The sequence below is a fragment of the Coenobita brevimanus genome, chromosome 104, assembly GCF_032717465.1.
Source record: "Coenobita brevimanus isolate Jiangsu-jjx chromosome 104, ASM3271746v2, whole genome shotgun sequence".
Lineage (NCBI taxonomy): Eukaryota > Metazoa > Arthropoda > Malacostraca > Decapoda > Coenobitidae > Coenobita > Coenobita brevimanus.
The window spans coordinates 17,607,344-17,626,358 of NC_137057.1; the positions used below are offsets into that span (position 1 = coordinate 17,607,344).

General features: G+C 43.5%; 2 protein-coding genes across 2 annotated transcripts; one reads left to right on the top strand and one right to left on the bottom strand.

Annotated features, from left to right (window-relative positions):
• Positions 1 to 3,706: 3,706 nt before the first annotated feature.
• LOC145416025 (serine/threonine-protein kinase PknL-like) lies at positions 3,707 to 4,387 on the bottom strand. Its single transcript, XM_080285125.1, has one exon. The coding sequence runs from the start codon at positions 4,385 to 4,387 to the stop codon at positions 3,707 to 3,709; it is 681 nt and encodes a 226-aa protein (XP_080141251.1).
• Positions 4,388 to 8,415: 4,028 nt separating this feature from the next.
• On the top strand, positions 8,416 to 8,790 carry LOC145416026 (uncharacterized). Its single transcript, XM_080285126.1, has one exon. The coding sequence runs from the start codon at positions 8,416 to 8,418 to the stop codon at positions 8,788 to 8,790; it is 375 nt and encodes a 124-aa protein (XP_080141252.1).
• The last annotated feature ends 10,225 nt before the right edge of the window (positions 8,791 to 19,015 follow it).

Here is a 19,015-nt window from a genome sequence, read left to right on the forward strand (position 1 = left end):
GGGGGGAAGAGGGAGGGGGAGGCTGAAGATGAGATGGAGGGATGGGGTGGAGAGGTATATGAGAGATGGGGGTGTGAGTTGGGAGCAGGGCAGTGAAATGGCAGGGGACAGGGCAACTTGGAGGCGATTTGTTTGTGGCCACCCCAAACGGGATTGAGGCGTCTGGCAATAGATAGATAGATAGTTAAAAAATTCCCTGGTCACTTCCAACACAAAAAATGGCTAAATAATACTAACACCAAACAATATACGTAAAACAATTCCAATGAACACATCACAAACCAAGGGGAGAAAAACACAGATTTAGCAACTAATAGATGTAGGCATCCTCCTGCCCTCTCAAGTTATCAGAAGAGGTTGGATGACTCCGTCGCTGACGCCTGTCCAGGATGCAACACAGCATCCCATACTGTTAAGCACATTATGGAAGACTTCATTGCACAATCACCTATGCTAACAACACAACATACACTCCTTGAGAGCTCTGTGGGAAAGCCCGGTCTCAGCCGTGGCCTTCCTTAGGGACTCATGGCTGCTCAGCCAGACTGCCTAGGGAACAACTACTACTACTACTACTACTAACAGTGTAGCTTATGCACTGAAAGGAGAAAATCAGCCTCCCTTATTCTGTTCCTTTCCTATAACATTTCCACTTTTTTTTTTCATAATGCTGTGCGGTGTTCCTTCTCACTTTTTCCTGACAGTTTCAGCTGAAGGATTTATTGGGTGAGGGAAAGTTTTATTTGCTATCCTTGTCTAATTCTTGAAAATTAGTCACTCTTATAGGAGATGCCTAGCACAAATGACAAGACCAGCTTCTGACTGAAATTTCAAAAAATTAAAAAAAAAAAAAAACTGAAGTGTCATTATTAATCTGGTGTCATTAATGAGCTGAGGTGTTATGTGTTGGTGCTCAAAATTCTTGTCACTGGGAGAACTATCCATTGGAGAAAAATTCTGAATTCCGTTAGGGGTTGAAATGATAACGGAACCAGGATATTAGAGGCCTACCATGGAGCAGCAAAAAGGCTTTCAAGAGGAGGCTTGAGATTCTTCTGTGATGTTTGGGGTCACTACAAAGGGCTTTTAAACCACTACACAGTTAAATTATGGCTGTGGGAGCTCGTTTTTCTTAATCTTTTTTTTTCTTTTGCGGAAGTTAGTTCATGTAACATTATCCCCACAACAGACATGGGCTTAATGTATAAGAATATTATGAAGTAAGTTTAAACTAAGTCAAGAGCCAGATAAGCTTCCACTCCCACACGGGCCTACCTACATAGGAGCTATATACATCAATCACTAACCAGCTCCAATACCTGAGGATTGGGCCGAGGCGTGGAAGTGGTGGGGTCTCTGGACTGGCTGTGGTGATGACACCTAGGTAAGGTTACCAAGCTTAAATCTTCCAGTTTTATGCAAGATTAAATACAGTAGTTAACATATCCATTTTATTCAAGAATTCAAAAATACAATTCATTATACTGTATTACGGTATTTCTCTCTTCACATGGGCCTACAGCCAATCTAACATCTCTCATTATTCCAGTTTGCTAAATTACTCACCCTTAGCAGAGTAATAATCAAAAATCATGTGAAAGGTCATCTCCACAGCGTTCTTGTTCACCTCCACTGTTGCTACATCATAAATACTGCTAATGTGCAATAAGGATGTCATTAACCCAAGATAGGAAGACCTGTGCCATACGGATACACGGCCAGGGTACGTTCAAGTTTCGCGTTAATGGCGTCCAGAATAATGGGTAATGGGCAACTTTTTTCTTTACACAAAGCAGTCCTGAGCCAGCCTATGCTGTTTCTGCCCACAGGCTCAAGTTCCCATCGTTGTCTACTCTCTGGTGAGTACCTGTGTATCCAATTGGCACATGTCTTCAAGTAGCGTATAATTTTTGTAAAAACAAAATGAGAGAGAAAGGAGGGCCATTCTGGTCAAGGTTGAAGACTTGAACACACAGTTGAGTGTTTTAGGCACAATATGACCATGTACATGCATGTAACTGTCCCACTATATGCAGTATATAGTAGTATGTATGGTTTTCTTTGGTTTTTAGCGTATTTGTGTAGGTAAAGGAGGCAAATCAAGCTAGGCAGCTGTCCTGCACAGAGCTGGCAGAATATTCTGAAGCTGGAGTATCAAGATCACTGTTGACATCACATCAGAACCCCTGAATGACACAGATACCCTTGACTGTTACTATGCATGATGGGAAATTGACCTAGTGTAGCAGTGACCCCATAATGGGGTGGTTTTAGGGGTCAATAGTGGCTGGAATAATGGGTAATTAGGAATTGTTATTTACAGGTGTGCAGTCATGGGCCCCAAACGAAAAAGATAGCCTACCTGTCAGACGAAGACGTTGCAGAGTATCTGAAGCCGGAGGAGTTCAACAGGACTGTTGACACCACTCTGGAACCCGAGTGACACAGAAACCCGTGATGCTAGTTAGTGTGTGTGATGCGACACTGCCTGAGTGTACCAGTGACCCTAGTGGTGGTGTGACGGCCATCATTACACCACACAAGGACCCACAACAGGAGCCTGACACATTGAGTGCTTTGAGGGTAGTGGTGTATATATTTATTACCTGTTTCCATTTATGCCAGGCATCCAGTTTTCTGTGGGACCCGCGTTGGCAGACCGACTGAGTGATATTTAGGTAATAGATTTATAGGTTTAGGTAGTTTTTTTGCTCAGTTCCATGTACGTGCATCTCAGGAAGAGAATAAGTCAGTACTACTTTCTTACTTCACTAGTTTTTTCAAGTAACTTATAAAGGTTTTTATTTTAGCTCATTTTTATTAATTCCTAGTCATCTGGTCTCCATACGAGCTATATTTTTGCTTCAGCTCCATTAGTTTTGCATAAAACATCTTTGTACATATATTTTGTTATTATTTTCCTTCAGTGACGTTCTCCCTACGTGTCAAGTGGGGTTGGTGGAGGATCAGTGCCCCTCCCTGTAAAACAATTAACTCTAAGCCCTTGGCCACCCCATTTGGGATACATGGCGTCTGGCAATGAATGAATGAATGAATGTATCTGGTCTTCCTACCCTGAGGTCTGCAGGGACGTCTTCCTATCTAGGGTTAATACCATTAAATACCACATAAAATAAAGTACAGAAACGGTTATAATAGAGGCTATTATCTGTATTATTTTACAAGCTGACCCACACCGATTTTCTCCATAAGAATTTCGAAACACAATCAAGATAATGCTCAACTTTTCCTGTACACTGATTTTAGAGTCGCTATGTTCCCTCACACGTTTACTGTTTACCTCTACTGACCATGTAATTGGGTGGAGGTGAAACGGGATAATTAAAAGGAAGAGGAGGAAGAAGAGGGAACGTAGTATGGGAAGGAGGAGGAGGAGGAGGAAGAAGAGGGAAGGTAGTATGGGGAGGAGGAGGAGGAGGAAGAAGAGGGAAGGTAGTAAGGGGAGGAGGAGGAGGATGAAGTAAGAAGTAAAGAGGACAGACTTTAAGACTGGGAAGGGGAAGAGAGGGTGGACAGATAAGATGATAATGGTTTAAGTGCAGCTTTGATAGGACGGGGCTGAGCTGACTTTTGAGTGGGTGAGAGGAAAGAAGAGCGGCAGGATGAGTTGGGGGATGGTGGGCGAATTGGTGCTATCTTCATGCGCTTTCCTGCCCCGCTGTCACACTCCTCAGCGCACTCCATCTTACGTTTGGCTGGCGACCTGGCCTGCGAGTGGGCTGCAAGGTGCCGTGTGAGGGCGTCGGACAGGACAGCCATGGTTGGCCGCGCAGCAGCGTGGATCGGTCATGTCAGCTAAAAGTTTGTCCAGGTCATCTGGCAGGGCGCCTACATCGGGTTGTCGCTCTTGTAGTTTTGTAAATGTGCGCTTCATGGCAACACCTAGAGACCAACTATCACTCTGCTCTAAACTGACCCCGTACAAGTACAGTTCAGGCGCATACCACTGGTACAGCATGTAGTCCTCAGAGGTACCGGTAGGGAATTTCGGGTTTGCACCTGGTCTGCTGGCCAACCCGAAGTCTATTATGGATGCACTTACCTTCCCTCTCTTCAACTCGATCAAAACATTGCCGTTCTTGAAGTCGTTGTGAATCCAACCCCGTTTGTGTACTGCTAGCAAACTGTCTGACACTTCCTTGTAAATTCTGATGTAGTCCTCAAAACCGAGTTGGTGGTTTTCAATAAGAACTCGCCGCAGCGTTTGTCCTTGGCATAAACTCATGACGATCATGGGGCTGTCGTGGGCCACTGCAATAAGACGCGGGGCGCCCCCTGCACCGTCTAGCTCCCACAAGACGCAAGCTTCTTTTAGATACTGCTTTACTGCATTATCAAAGCGTTTGGAACCAGTTGATTTATCCATACAAATGTCGGCCTCTTTCACACAACACTGCAAAACCGTATCTGCTTTAACCCCTACAGAAATTAGGTACCCACAAACAGTGGCATCACCAGGGGTCAGATTTTGGGGGGGCTGTAGCCCTGGTGTAGGTAGAAGGGGGGGGGAGCGAGCGAAGCGAGCCTATGCAGCTGGGGGGTACGGGGAGGGGGCTGTAAGCCTCCCTGGAAAATTTTTTGGAAATTGAGCAGTTTCAAGGGCATTTTTTAGGCCTATAGATGAAGAAAAAGTAAAATAAGGTCTCACAGGCTATTAATTTGAAACTTATAGGGCACATGAATATTGATGGGCCTACAGTAATACCAGGTATCAGTAAGCCTTATGATATAACGTGTACAAGGTAATTGTATAAAGCTTTTTTGCAGATAATAGTTTTTCTTCAATTGCTAGTATTATGTGGTATCATAACGGTTTCTTAGTCTTACCATATTAAATTTGGTAACTCAAAGAAGCTCTTTATTCAATGTATATAGATATAATTGCCAAGATTTATCTTCCATTACCGGTACTGTGATAGGAAAACAAAGCCATTCACAAAAAAGCAAAAATTATAAAATATGGTAGATCTCGTGCCGGTTCTTCAGTAGGTACCGGTATATCAAGGTTATCACTTGTGCTGGGCGGTGGCTAAAAAAAATAATAAGAAAATATATTGTATACAGTGCTCGTCAGAAGTATTCAGCGATGTCCGCCGGGCGCGCAATACTTATGGCCCAAAAAGAATCACCCCATTTTTGGGGGTAAGAATTGAGCCACAAGTTTGAGCTCCGAGCATGACGTCACGGTAGCCTGAGGCCTTCTGACGCGCTGGTTGGTTCCCGCCTCAGTTGCCCACGGGCTGCCTGAGAGAGAGGAACTCCGCCGAGTGTCCCTCTCAAATTGCGCCATTTTTTACCGAGTGTCCCGCAGTGTTTTGGCCTTCAAAACTTTGTTATGGCACCTATCCGTGAACTATCGAGTGAAATCATATCCCAGATCATTGCTCTAAAGGAGGCAGGCCACCAGACAAAGGAAATTAGTGAATTGGTTGGTGTGGGACGATCGACAGTGCGTCGTTGGTGTGCGCGGTTTCGGAGGAAAACAGTGGTGAAGTTCCCACAAAGAAACCGAGGTCTGGTAGGCCTAGGAAAACTTCCCCAAGGTCTGTTAATGTTTTAAAACGTGCAGTGGAGTTTAATCCTTGTGTGAGTGCAAGGAAAATTAAGGAGAGCAACCCAGAAGTGTTTGGTGAGGTGTCAGTGAGAACAGTGTCTCGTAGGGTGCATGAGCTTGGTTACACAAGTCACAGGCCTGTGAAAAAGCCTCTTCTCTCTAGCAGCCAGAGAATTCGTAGGCTTGCCTTTGCTAATAAATATCTAAATTGGGGTGAGGAGCAATGGTTGTCAGTGTTGTGGTCTGATGAGGCAACGTTTAGTGTTACCTGTAACAGAGGAGCATGCAAAGGTAGTGACCCACTTGACCCACGGTATGTAGAAAGCACAGTTAAACATCCTGATTCACTCATGGTATGGGGTTGTTTTTCAGGGAAGGGTTTGGGGAAGCTTGTTGTACTTCCCAAGAACCTCAGAGTGAATCAGGATGTTTACCTGGAGCTTCTGTGTGATCATTTACCAGACTCCTTCGAGCTAACAGGTGCACGAGTGTTTCAGCAGGACGGTGCACCTGCTCACAAGGCCAAATCGGTCACCAATTGGCTTCGTGACTGCGAGGTATCATTCATGACAGACTGGCCAGGAAATAGCCCAGACCTCAACCCGATTGAAAACCTCTGGTACCTCGTAAAGAAGAGTCTCCAAGGGAAGGACGTGAGCTCTCTGCCTAAGCTGGAAGCCGCCATTCGTGACTCCTGGGACAAAATACCCCTCCAGCACCTCAGGAGCCTCGCCCTTTCACTTCCAAGACGTCTCAGGTCCGTGAAGAAACGTAAAGGCTACCCTACGAAGCACTAAAGGTAAATAAAATGCATTATTTATATGTTTTTTCAATGTTGAAAGGTTTGTTTCTCAGGAGGGACGCAGGGCGCCCCATACTTCTGACGAGCACTGTATATTAGAGAGAGAGAGAGAGAGAGAGAGAGAGAGAGAGTTTTAGCCTACTTTCCCACTCTGTACGTTTAGGACAATATATTTGCAACAATGAGAAATAGCCTAGGCCTAGCCAATTTAAAAATAAATCAATAAAAAAAATCCTGGCCTAAGCTTCATAAAATGACTACTGAAATAGTTTGATATAGGGCTACTTACACATGTCTGAATGGGTTCAGCTTTGGAGTTATCTGGGGTCGCTTCTGGCACCTCATTCCCAATAACAGCCACTTTTTCTTGGCATTGAGTCATCTTTGGAGCTGCGGGTGCGAAAGAATTTCCTTATGTCACCCTGTCCCTAAGGATTTTTAGATGACCTTTTCATCATTTGAGTGGCTGCTGGCTGATATCCGCAAATGTATTATTGTAGAATAGCCTATAAAAGGGAAATGACATTCAGTTCTGACAGTCGAGTGTCGACTGAACCAAGTACTGCTGACTCTTTGTATAGAGTATAGGCTAGATCTCATATCCGTAAAAACAAAAATGAACAGGTAAAGTGAGGTGGCTAGCAATATACCGGAACGTAGTAACGTCTATACAGCCACTGAAACCAATACATTCAAATAAAACCGAAAACAACACAGGATTTAGCCACAGTTCACAGACACTTCCCAATGTAAACAAACATTCCAAGTTCCGATACCCTGAACATTCGAATTTGTGAAAAATTGCATAGATCAGATATTTTAGACTGCATAATTAAATTTTAAAGCTCCGTGATTAATATATAAAATATTATATATTGTAAATATATAATAAGTCCGATAAATGTAATACAATCTTGCATTCTTTGTGCAATAAATATATTTCAAAGAAACCCAAGCTTGGAAAAAGTATATGGGAAACTAAAATATTATAACTATCATGATTTGAGTCATAGGTTTACGTAAATTGTGAATAACTAATCACATTATATAGCTATAAATAATATTGTATTAAACTAATATGGATGCACGAATAAAAGTGGATTGGCGGTAGGGGGTTGGGGGAAAGCTAGGTGGGTCAATGCCGAGCTGCAAGCATACTATGTAAGCTGGTGATTTTTTATTATTATTATTTTGGGGGGCTGCAATTTTAAGGGGGCTGAGTCCTTGATTTGGGGGCTAAGCCCCCCCTAGCCCCCCCTGATGACGCCACTGCCCACAAACAGAGAAGGAAATGTTGGCTGTTGTGTTTGCCTTGACTCAATTTCACCAGTACACGTTTGGCAGGCTGACCAAAATAAAAAGTAATTACAGTCAATTGTGAAGAAACCGCTGGATCATACACCAAGACGCCTACAAAGAATGTTGCTAAAAACACTCCAGTATGACAGATTTAAAACGATTTAACCATCCCCGAGCTAGGCAACTATGGCCATATAGCCCCGCTAGGTTACAGGAGCGCGCTACCACTCCCGGCAACGGTGACCCGTCAGAGGCTCGAATTCGCAACCTCGCGATTACGTGTCGGGCGCTTTACCTCTAAGCCACCGCGCCCCCACCAGTATGACAGAGAATTAGAATACAAGCCAGGTAAAGAGATGCACATAGCAAATCTCAAGGACACACTTCTCAGAGAGTGGAGGCGGAGAGGCATTTGAATCAGTTAATATGGTTTCTTACCTTCCCATTACGCCTGAACGTCTTGACAAAATTAGGAAAGCTAGTGCCTGTGATGAGACTACGAATGTTCTTTTAGAGACCATCATACGTGGGTGGCCTGAGACCAGAGATGAACTGCCGTGTCAGCTACTCCCATATTCCTGTTTTCGTGATGAGTTTTCAGCCCAAGACGGTGATTTTTAAGGGTGAGCGAATTGTGATGCCACAGGAGTTGCGGCCTGATATTAAAGAAGCCCTACACTCATCTCACACCGGGTGGAGGCGTGTCTGAGACGTGCGAGAGAGTGTGTATTGGCCTAGTATGAATGCCGAGATTAAAGAACACATCTCATGCTGTGAAGTATGTGCAAAATTCAAAGATTCCCAGAAGGAAACACTAATTACTCATGAGATTGCCGAAAGGCCATGGGAGAGAGTGGGCGTGGATCTCTTTGAACTGAAAAGTCAAACCTTTCTAGTAGCTGTGGACTACTCCAGTAACTTTTGGGAAGTTGATGTACTAGATTCTACCAAAGCATGTACTGTAATGCGTAAGCTAAGGGCTCATTTTGCCAGATATGGTATTCCATCAGTCGTGGTTAGTGCTAATGGTCCTCAGTTTCCTAGTGAGGAATTCAAAACATTTGCATTTAATTATGATTTCCAACACAGAACAAGTAGCCCTAAGTACCCCTAGTCGCATGACATGGCAGAGTCTGCTGTCAAAACTGCTACGAACCTGATTCTTAAAGCACTGTCCAGGGGTAAAGACCCGTATTTGGCTGCCTTACACTATCGTAACACTCCAAGTCATGACGTGGATTTAAGTCCTGCTCAGAGGATTGGCAGGAGGACGCGTACTCTGCTGCCAACAATATAGTTTGTTAAAGCGTCATGGTATAGATGTTGCCATGCATAAGAAAAAACGGATAAAGAATCTGAAGAGTGCTTGGTGCCATGACAGAGGTGCGACAGACCTTAACCGTTGAAAGAGGTGATGTGCGAGTGAAACCAACCAGTTTACGAGACAGTCTGGAAGAGAGGCAGTGTGACAGGTGAAGCTGGTGTCAGATCGTATGAAGTCACGACTGATTCTGGTATTTTGAGGCGGAATAGACAGCACCTGAGGCTGTCCAATGAATCTGATCAGAGAGAAACTGTAGAGAGTTCGGGTGATCCAGGACTGAGAGCGCACTGTAATACCGGTACTGTTCAGACCAGCGTGAATGACCAGACTGCAAGAAGTGTGAGGACTGATGAGGGGAAAGAAATGAATGCAGAGAGAGAGAGAGAGAGAGAGAGAGAGAGAGAACAGTGTTGGTAGCAGATATTCCCAAAGGGCAACAAGGAATACATTGCCTCTTAGACAGGAGTGGTATATTGTAAATAAGATAATGCTGTATTGTTTATAGGTGTTAGTAGGTTGAGCCTAAACCTGACGTGGTCTTGGATTAATCACAGGCAGTACAGTGTGATGCTGGCAGGACGTATTATGGTTCTAAGTTGGTTCATGCATTACCTACGTGGAGAAAGCTTTAATTTGTTACGCATATGCTGTATTATTATTTACCTACATGTCATGTGGAGCCGAAGTCTTACCAGTCCAGTATCTCTTGATGTGAGCAGTCAGGTTGTTGAATTACACTCGTGTGCCAGATAGCATTTTCCTTTAGCTACCGAATTCAGGGTGTAAAAACCGAATTGAAACTTAACATATTAATCACTGGTCTGGCCGGGATTTGAACTCAGGCCCTCACGCCTCATACGCGCACACGTTACCACTGAGCCAAATAAAGGATCCCCGCTTTGCTACTAAGCAATGCGGGCTTTTGCTCTTATACACCCCATTACAAGGGTATCTACTAAAAGACTGATAATAGAAACAGTCAATTTTACCCTTGTACCTTTGTTAACTTTGTCCACAGTGCGGTGACTTGATGCAGTATATACTTATACCTGTTCCTTATGGTCAAACAAAGTTAAAGGAACTCTTGTTTTTTCTCTCAAGAGGGAAAGGATGTTACAATATGCACTGTATTAATGTAACTTTCTCTTTAGTCTGCCAAGCATCGTTTTCCTTATGTCTGAGCTTGGTAGCGTAACCGACCGCTTGGATAACTGCAGTATATTATAAGGGCGGCCATTTCAACAACTGCTGAGATGGACGTTGCGGCAACCGAATGGAAAGGTGAAGGGTGGAGTCATCAGCGCATGAGTGGGTAGGGTTAGATGTACAGCTTAGGTCACTGATGAATAAAAGGAAGAGAGTTGGTGATAGGACAGAGCCCTGAGGAACACCACTGTCGATAGATCTAGGAGAAGAACGATGGCCGTCTACAACAGCGGCTATGGAACGACCAGACAGGAAGGTGTAGATGAAGGCACAATGGAAGGTGAGGCTCACAGTGTGTTTAGGTTAAGCTGACAATGGGTTTGGGTTAAGCTGACAATGGGTTTGGGTTAAGCTGACAATGGGTTTGGGTTAAGTTGACAATGGGTTTAGGTTAAGTTGAAAATGGGTTTGGGTTAAGCTGACAATGGGTTTAGGTTAAGCTGACAATGGGTTTGGGTTAAGCTGACAATGGGTTTGGGTTAAGCTGACAGTGGGTTTGGATTAAGCTGACAATATGGTTAGGTAAAGTTGACCATGGGTTTAAGTAATGTGGACCATGGGTTTAAGTAATGTGGACCATGGGTTTAATGTTGACCATGGGTTTAAGTAATGTGGACCATGGGTTTAATGTTGACCATGGGTTTAAGTAATGTGGACAATGGGTTTAATGTTGACCATGGGTTTAAGTAATGTTACCATGGGTTTAATGTTGACCATGGGTTTAAGTAATGTTACCATGGGTTTAAGTAATGTTACCATGGGTTTAAGTAATGTTACCATGGGTTTAAGTAATGTTACCATGGGTTTAAGTAATGTTCACCATGGGTTTAAGTAACGTTGACCATGGGTTTAAGTATTGTTACCATGGGTTTAAGTAATGTTCACCATGGGTTTAAGTAACGTTGACCATGGGTTTAAGTGATGTTCACCATGGGTTTAAGTAATGTTGGCAATGGGTCCAGGTTAAGCTGACCATGTAATTGGGTGGAGGTGAAACAGGATAATCAAGAGGAAGAGGAGGAAGAAGAGGGAGGGCAATAGGGGGAGGAGGAGGAGGAGGAGGAGGAGAAGGAGAAGGAGAAGGAGGAGGAGGAGGAGGAGGAGGATAAAGTAAGAAGTAATGAGGACAGACTTGAAGACTGGTAAGGGGAAGAGACGGTGGACGGATAGGACGATAATGATGATGTAGATGATGCTAATGGTTTAAGTGCAGCCTTGAGAGGACGGGGCTGAGCTGACTTTTGAGTGGGTGAGTGTGACGGGGCGCAGCTGGACGAAGTGGAGGAAGGTGGGCGAATTGGTGCTATCTTCATGCGCTTTCCTGCCCCGCTGTCACACTCCTCAGGGCACTCCATCTTACGTTTGGCTGGCGACCTGGCCTGCGAGTGGGCTGCAAGGTGCCGTGTGAGGGCGTCGGAAAGGACAGCCATGGTTGGCCGCGCAGCGCAGCGTGGATCGGTCATGTCAGCTAAAAGTTTGTCCAGGTCATCTGGCAGGGCGCCTACATCGGGTTGTCGCTCTTGTAGTTTTGTAAATGTACGTTTCATGGCAACACCTAGAGACCAGGAATCACTCTGTTCTAAACTGACCCCGTACAAGTACAGTTCAGGCGCATACCACTGGTACAGCATATGGTCCTCAGAGGTACCGGTAGGGAAAGTCAGGTTTGCACCTGGTCTGCTGGCCAGTCCGAAGTCTATTATGGATGCGTTTACCTACCCTCTCGTCAACTCGATCAAAACATTGTCATTCTTGAAGTCGTTGTGAATCCAACCCCGTTTGTGTACTGCTAGTAAACTGTCTGACACTTCCTTGTAAATTCTGACGTAGTCCTCAAAACCGAGTTGTTGGTTTTCGAAAAGAACTTGCCGCAGCGTTTGTCCTTGACATAAACTCATGACGATCATGGGGCTGTCGTGGGCCACTGCAATAAGACGCGGGGCGCCCCCTGCACCATCTAGCTCCTGCAAGACCCAGGCTTCTTTTAGATATTGTTTTACTGCATTATCAAAGCGTTTGGAACCAGTTGATTTATCCATATAAATGTCGGTCTCTTTCATACAACATTGCAAAACAGTAGCTGTGTTAGTGTCTTTATAATGAACAATTTTTACCGTACCGTATGTACCAGCTCCCAGTACTGGACCCTCGGCTTTGATGTTACTACGGATTTCCGTGACAGAAAGTTTTTTCTTATCCAGATCGTAAGACATTGTGAATACACTAACAACTAGTTCTGTGCCAAGTATTAAGTTACGCCTACGTTCAGAATAATAAAACTACAATTAAGTAACACGAACAATACTGGGTAACTTTCCGTAGTACGTCTTACCTTCTCGGTAACTGAAGGACGACTGATGCTGAAGTTAGGTCAGGGCCAATTTATAGACCAGCATTTACCACCCGGGGAAACTGTTCTACATATATTGATTGAAATATTTACTCCATGAAACAGATACGATCTTATCGGGGTGGAAAGAGAAAACTGAACTTCTGTTTTGATATTTCTTGACAGAAGGTAATATACTATTATATTGTCTCTTTTTTTTTTTTATAAAACAAAATCAATGCGATTGTATGTTACTATTTATTATACTATCATCACAGCTCTCCTAGTGCTCAGTGCTACCATACCATAATTATCGTACAATTGATGGTTTAGCTTCACTCAATATCTTACACACGGGCCCGTACGCTTCTAATGGGACAGTAAAGGATTAGATTTTAGATATCTAATACAGAAACAAAAATAATGAAACATTAGTAGTAACCGTTACATTTGTACAGTACATATATAATCTCGTCATAAAATCGTAAGGTACGATCTCACTTTCCGTTTAGTATTGTACATCGCATAATTAAGCCTGAGAGAGTTAAAAGTTTGTCTTATAAAAATCAATTAAACTATCTGAATTATTTAATACTGTTCTTACTGCAAATTTATGCGTGACAAAAAATAAAACAGTAGTGTACAATGCATACAATTATACATCTTGGCGTTGTGTTTGTTGATAGTGGTGTATGCTATGTCCTGTAATAATTTCTCAGTTGGATGATACACGAGGGTTTTAAGTTACAAAGCGAATTATAGCCTCGCTTGCTTATATAAGTTAAAGGAGGACGTCATCCATAGGAAATTACAATCTGGCAATAGATCATAGAGGAGAACGTCGCCCATAGCAGCGTACTTTTTAAAGGGGAGGACGTTACCCACAGCAAATTACATTGTACAAAGATGGACGTCACCCACAGCAATTACTTGATACAAAGGAGGATTACCTGATATAGAGTTGACGTCACCCATAGCAAATTACCTGATATAGAGTGGACGTCACCCATAGCAAATTACCTGATATAGAGTGGATGTCACCCATAGCAAATTACCTGATATAGAGTTGACGTCACCCATAGCAAATTACCTGATATAGAGTTGATGTCACCCATAGCAAATTACGTGATACAGAGTGGACGTCACCCATAGCAAATTACCTGATATAGAGTTGACGTCACCCATAGCAAATTACGTGATACAGAGTGGACATCCATAGCAAATTATGTGCTACAAACAAAAACATCCTATAGCAATGATGTGATACAGAGGAGGACGTCACCCATAGCAAATGACATCCTCCGTGGGAACATGATTCACCCAAAACTCACTATTGCATCGGCTGCCAGATCTGTGACAGTGTCGTGACGCCACAAATAATGTCTGCCGCAACACAAGTACTGACCTGGTGAGATGGGTGTGGTATCTTCACCTGCCATAATAGTTCTGTTGATATAAATGTGTTGCCAGACGCCTTCATCCTGTAAGGGGTGGCCACAAACAAATTCCCTCCATGCTGCTCTATCCCATGCAATTTCACTGCCCTGCCCCCAGCTCACACCTCCTCTCAATTTACCTCTCCATCCCTCCATCTCATCCTCAGCCTTCCTCTCCCTCACCCCTCCCCTCCACTTCACTCATGTGCACTCTCCTCATTAGTCTTTCACTCTCCATCCTCTCCACATGGCCAAACCACCTCAGTGTGTTTCTCCTAACGCGTCCTATCACACCCACATCCACACCACAATGCTCCTTCACTTCCTCATTTGTCAGCCTGTCTCTCCATGTAACTCCACACCACAATGCTCCTTTATATCGTCATTTGTCAGCCTGTCTCTCCATGTAACTCCACACCACAACACTCCTTTATATCCTCATTTGTCAGCCTGTCTCTCCATGTAACTCCACACCACAATGCTCCTTTATATCCTCATTTGTCAGCCTGTCTCTCCATGTAACTCCACAGGCTCCTCTCAAATAACTCATTTCCACTGCTTTCATTCTTGACTTGTGTCCCTCCACCAAGGTCCAAGTTTCACTTCCATGCGGTACGTCAGAGTTGGTATCCTGAATGTCATGTACCGGTAGCAACTTTTTTACTTCCATGCTCACTTCCCTATTTCTTATCACTGCTTTCAAAGAACCAGCAACCTTCTTCCTTTTGCGTACCTTAGTGATGGTGTAAAGGGAGGTAGAGCTCACAGGGATTGCCTCATCTCAGGGATTCTTTTCTGTAGTGGTCATACCTATTCTTGAATGTATTAACACTTTTCTGTAGTGGTCATAACTATTCCTGAATGTATTAAAACTTCTGTAGTGGTCATACCTATTCTTGAATGTATTAACACTTCTGTAGTGGTCATACGTATTCTTGAACGCATTCACACTTTTATGTAGTGGTCATATCTATTCTTGAATGTATTAACACTTTTTTTTGTAGTGGTCATAACTATTCCTGAATGTATTAACACTTGGGCTGCTCACTACATGTTCAGGTAGACTGTTTCATTTGTTAACAGTTCCTGCATCAAAACAATTGTTGCAGTTGGTAGTTCTTTGCCCTGGTTTGGCTGATTTGAGACTGTGGCCTCTCGTGTCCGTCTGTGGTCTGTCCACTCCATACACATCTCCAGTCAGAAAGGTCACCTTTAACATTTACTTGTTTTCCTTCCTTTTAGAAAATGTTCAATCCATTCCTCAATCTTTCTGATTATTCCCACCATTCGGACCTTTTCCAATAATCGTTTGTGGGGGACAGTGTCAAAAGCTTTCTTGCAGTGCAAGTAGGTGACATCTGTGCTATCTTCCTCATCCACAGCAGTCTCCTGTTCCTCTAGGAATTTTATAAGCTGGGTCAAACATGATTTATTTGTACTAAAGCCATGTTGGTTCTTGCTTATAAGCTTGTGGTTCTCTAGGTGCTGCACTACTACTCTCCTTATCAATTTTTCCATGAGTTACAAGGAACAGAGGTTAGGCTGACTGGACGGTAGTTTATTAGGTTGGATCTTTTCCCACTTTGGAAGACGTGGGTGATGTTGGCTGCCCTCCAGTCATGTGGCACTGTCTCTGTTTTTAATGATTCTTGGAAAATACTCCATAGTAGTGGCGCCAGACTGTGGTACTGGTTGCATTCCCTCAGAACCTTTGAGTGGACTCCATCAGGTCCTGAAGCACATGAACATTTCGGGCCATCCATCAGTTGTTTCAATTCCTGGGGTGAAAAGTTGCAGTTTTCTAGTGTCTGGCCTTGATATGGGTTGTTTTCATCATTTGCTGGGTTGTTGGATTCTTACATGAATACCCGCTGAAATTCAGCATTCAGAAGCTCACTGTTTCCGGTGTTGGTTTGGGTTAGGGAACCATCGGCCTTTTCCAGATGGGTGACCTCCTCTTTGATGGTGGTTCTGCTTCGGTGATATGTATAGAGAGCTCTCGGATTTTCTTTTGTTTCTACTGCAAACCTTCGTTCAAAATTGCATTTTGCTACTCTCACAGCCTCAGTGCAGTTATTCCTTTTTCTACAGTAGATTTGGTACTATGTCTTGTTTTCCTTTTCCCGTAGTGCTCCCAGGCTTCTTCTTTTTCCTGAATTTTGCTCAACACAAGCCTGGTCAGCCTCTTGGGCTTGTGACGAGTTCCGTTACCAAAGGCATTTTGTTTGGTGACACAGTGTGAAACTACCAAGATAGGAAGAATTCCCACATCCCCTCAGTCGTTCTTCCTATTAAAGTGGGCTCCCAGTTCATTTGTTTAAAACTCTCATTCCATCCACCCAATGCCAGACGCCACAATCCCGTAAGAGGTGGCCATTTGACTTTGAGTTATTTGTTTTACGGGGAGGGGCACCAACCCTCCACCAACCCACTTGCTGACACGTAGGGAGGAGCACGTACGGTTTGGTTATATGGTTACCACCCAGCATTGTAAATGGTTTCTTGGCTTACAGGAAACCATTTGGCTTGTCACTCAATGTAAAGCCACCTGTAAAGGAAAGAAAAGCAATAAGAAGTGACAGGAAAGATGGGAGAAATAGGAAGAGAGGGGGGCAGGCACAGAAAAAGAATGATAAAGGCTAAGGAAGAAGTAGGTAGCACTACATCAAGTGAGTGGATGATGGTCACCACCACCTACCATATCATTTCCTCATAATTTCCTCTAAAATATTTATATTTGGTCATTGCATAATATTGCACATTGAGATACCTTTGAATATTAAGGTTAAAGACTAGAACTGAGTGATCACTTGACCCTATAGGTGCTCCATAATGTATATTGTCAATTTCAAGTTCTTTCTTAGTCAGTATGAGATCGAGGAGTGAAGGGTCATCACTCCCACGAGCACGTGTAAATTGATCCACATGTTGGTGTAGGAAGGCATCTTGACATGATTGCTTGTTGTACCCTTTCAAGCACTTCATCCTTCAAACTTCCATCCTTACTCATTACATTTCCCAAGTACCGGTACTTAGATGTACTCACAGTTTCCATTTCCTCATCATCCAACCTCAGTGTGCATTCCGTGACTTCATTTGTCTCAAAAATCATAACTTTATTCTTCCCTACATTCACCTTTAGATTCCGTTTCTTTACATTCTCCCAGACTCATCCACCAAGCCTTGCAGCTCCCCTTTGTCTTCACTTAACAACACAGTATCATCTGCAAACAACAGTACAGGGAGTTTCCAAACACTGCCCTCTCTCATTAGAGTCGCTTCAACATCCACCGCCCTCCCTTGTATTTCTTTTATTACCCCATCCATATACAGATTGAACAACCATGGGGACATGATGCATCCCTGTTTCAATCCAACATTCATATTGATAAATTCACTCAGTTCACTATCTACATGCACTGCAGGCTTAGCATCCTCATACATACTCTGCATGGCATTCAGCAACTTTGCATTTACTCCATATATTCATAATACTTTCCACAACCCTTGTCTATCCACCCCGTCATATGCTTTCTCGAAATCCATGAAGGCTGCATACAACTTCTTTCCCTTCCCTAGAAACTTTTCCACTAAAGACCTAAGATTGAATATCTGATCTACACAACCTCTTCCCTTCTTAAAACCTCCCTGTTCTTCAACTAATTCCTCTGTTATTTCCCTAACTCTGTCAATAAGTATCTTACCATATACTTTTCCTATTAGGGTACACCAAGAAGACAAATGCCCCTATGATAACTACATACTTTTTCCCCTTTTCCTTTGTACAGGGGAATAATTATACCTGACTTCCAATCCTCCGGGACTCGACTTTCCTCCCAGGCCATTGTGCACATCTTCCACATCCAGTCTGCTACTATCTCTCCCCCATGCTTCAGCATTTCGCCACACACTCCATCAATTCCTTGGGCCTTCCCCATTTTAACTTTCTTCATTGCTTCCACGACTTCCGTCCTTCTGATTTCTTCTTGTCTTCTCACCTCCCTCCTTCTCCCAGCCATTCCCCAGCCACTTATGCTTGCATTACTTTCATTCTCTATGTTCAAGAATTCTTTAGAGTGCTTTCTCCATCTGCTCATTTTTTCTCCCTTCTCCACTAGTAATCTACCATTTTTATCTTTCACTCCCCTACTAACTTCTTTGACATACTTTCTAACTCTCTTTACCTCCTTCCAGAAAATTTCCATATATTCCCTCAACATTACACTCAGATTCCTTCCAAATACCTCATCCACTCTTTTCTTAGCTACTAATGTCTCACTTCTCTCTTCCTCTCTACATATAATTCTCTCTTCCATCTCTCAACTTCTTCCATGTCCCTGTTTCTCATCCACCCACTATATGCTTTCTTCTTTTGTGCCACAGCCTCTCTCACCTCTTCATTCCACCATGCTGTTCCCTGCTCCCCCTTTCATCTTCTCTTCACCCCACACACCACCTCACATGCTGCACAGATTTCTTCTGTGAATATCTTGCACACGCCTTCCACATCCCCCATCTGCACAGATCCATATTTACCCAATCGTTCCTCTACTTCCCTCTTATATTCTGCCCTTTTTCCATCCTCTTGTAACCTTTCCACTCTCTTTGCATGAACTACTTCCTCCTGTCCTTCCCTTCTTCTATTTCTCCATATCCTTTGGACCTTGATTCTGACCACCACCAAGTGTTGGTCCAAAGTCCACTCCCCCAACCTCTATATGCTCTTGCATCCGTTACACACGTTCTTATCCTTTCATCCACACACACATAATCAGTCATTGCCTTCCGTTCATTCAGTTCACCACCCACCCTACTCATCACTCTCCATGTATACCTATGGATCATTTTATGCCTGAAGAGGGTATTGGCTATCACCAGCCCCCTCGCGACACAAATGTCCACTCCTTGGATGTAAACTTGCACCGGCTTGATCCAGTTGGAGTACCGTGCCTTAATTACTCACTAAGCTAAGTTTGGTAAAGCAATACAGTAAACTTAGGTAGCTACTGGAACTGACTAAAGTACTGAAAGGGTACGAACTCCG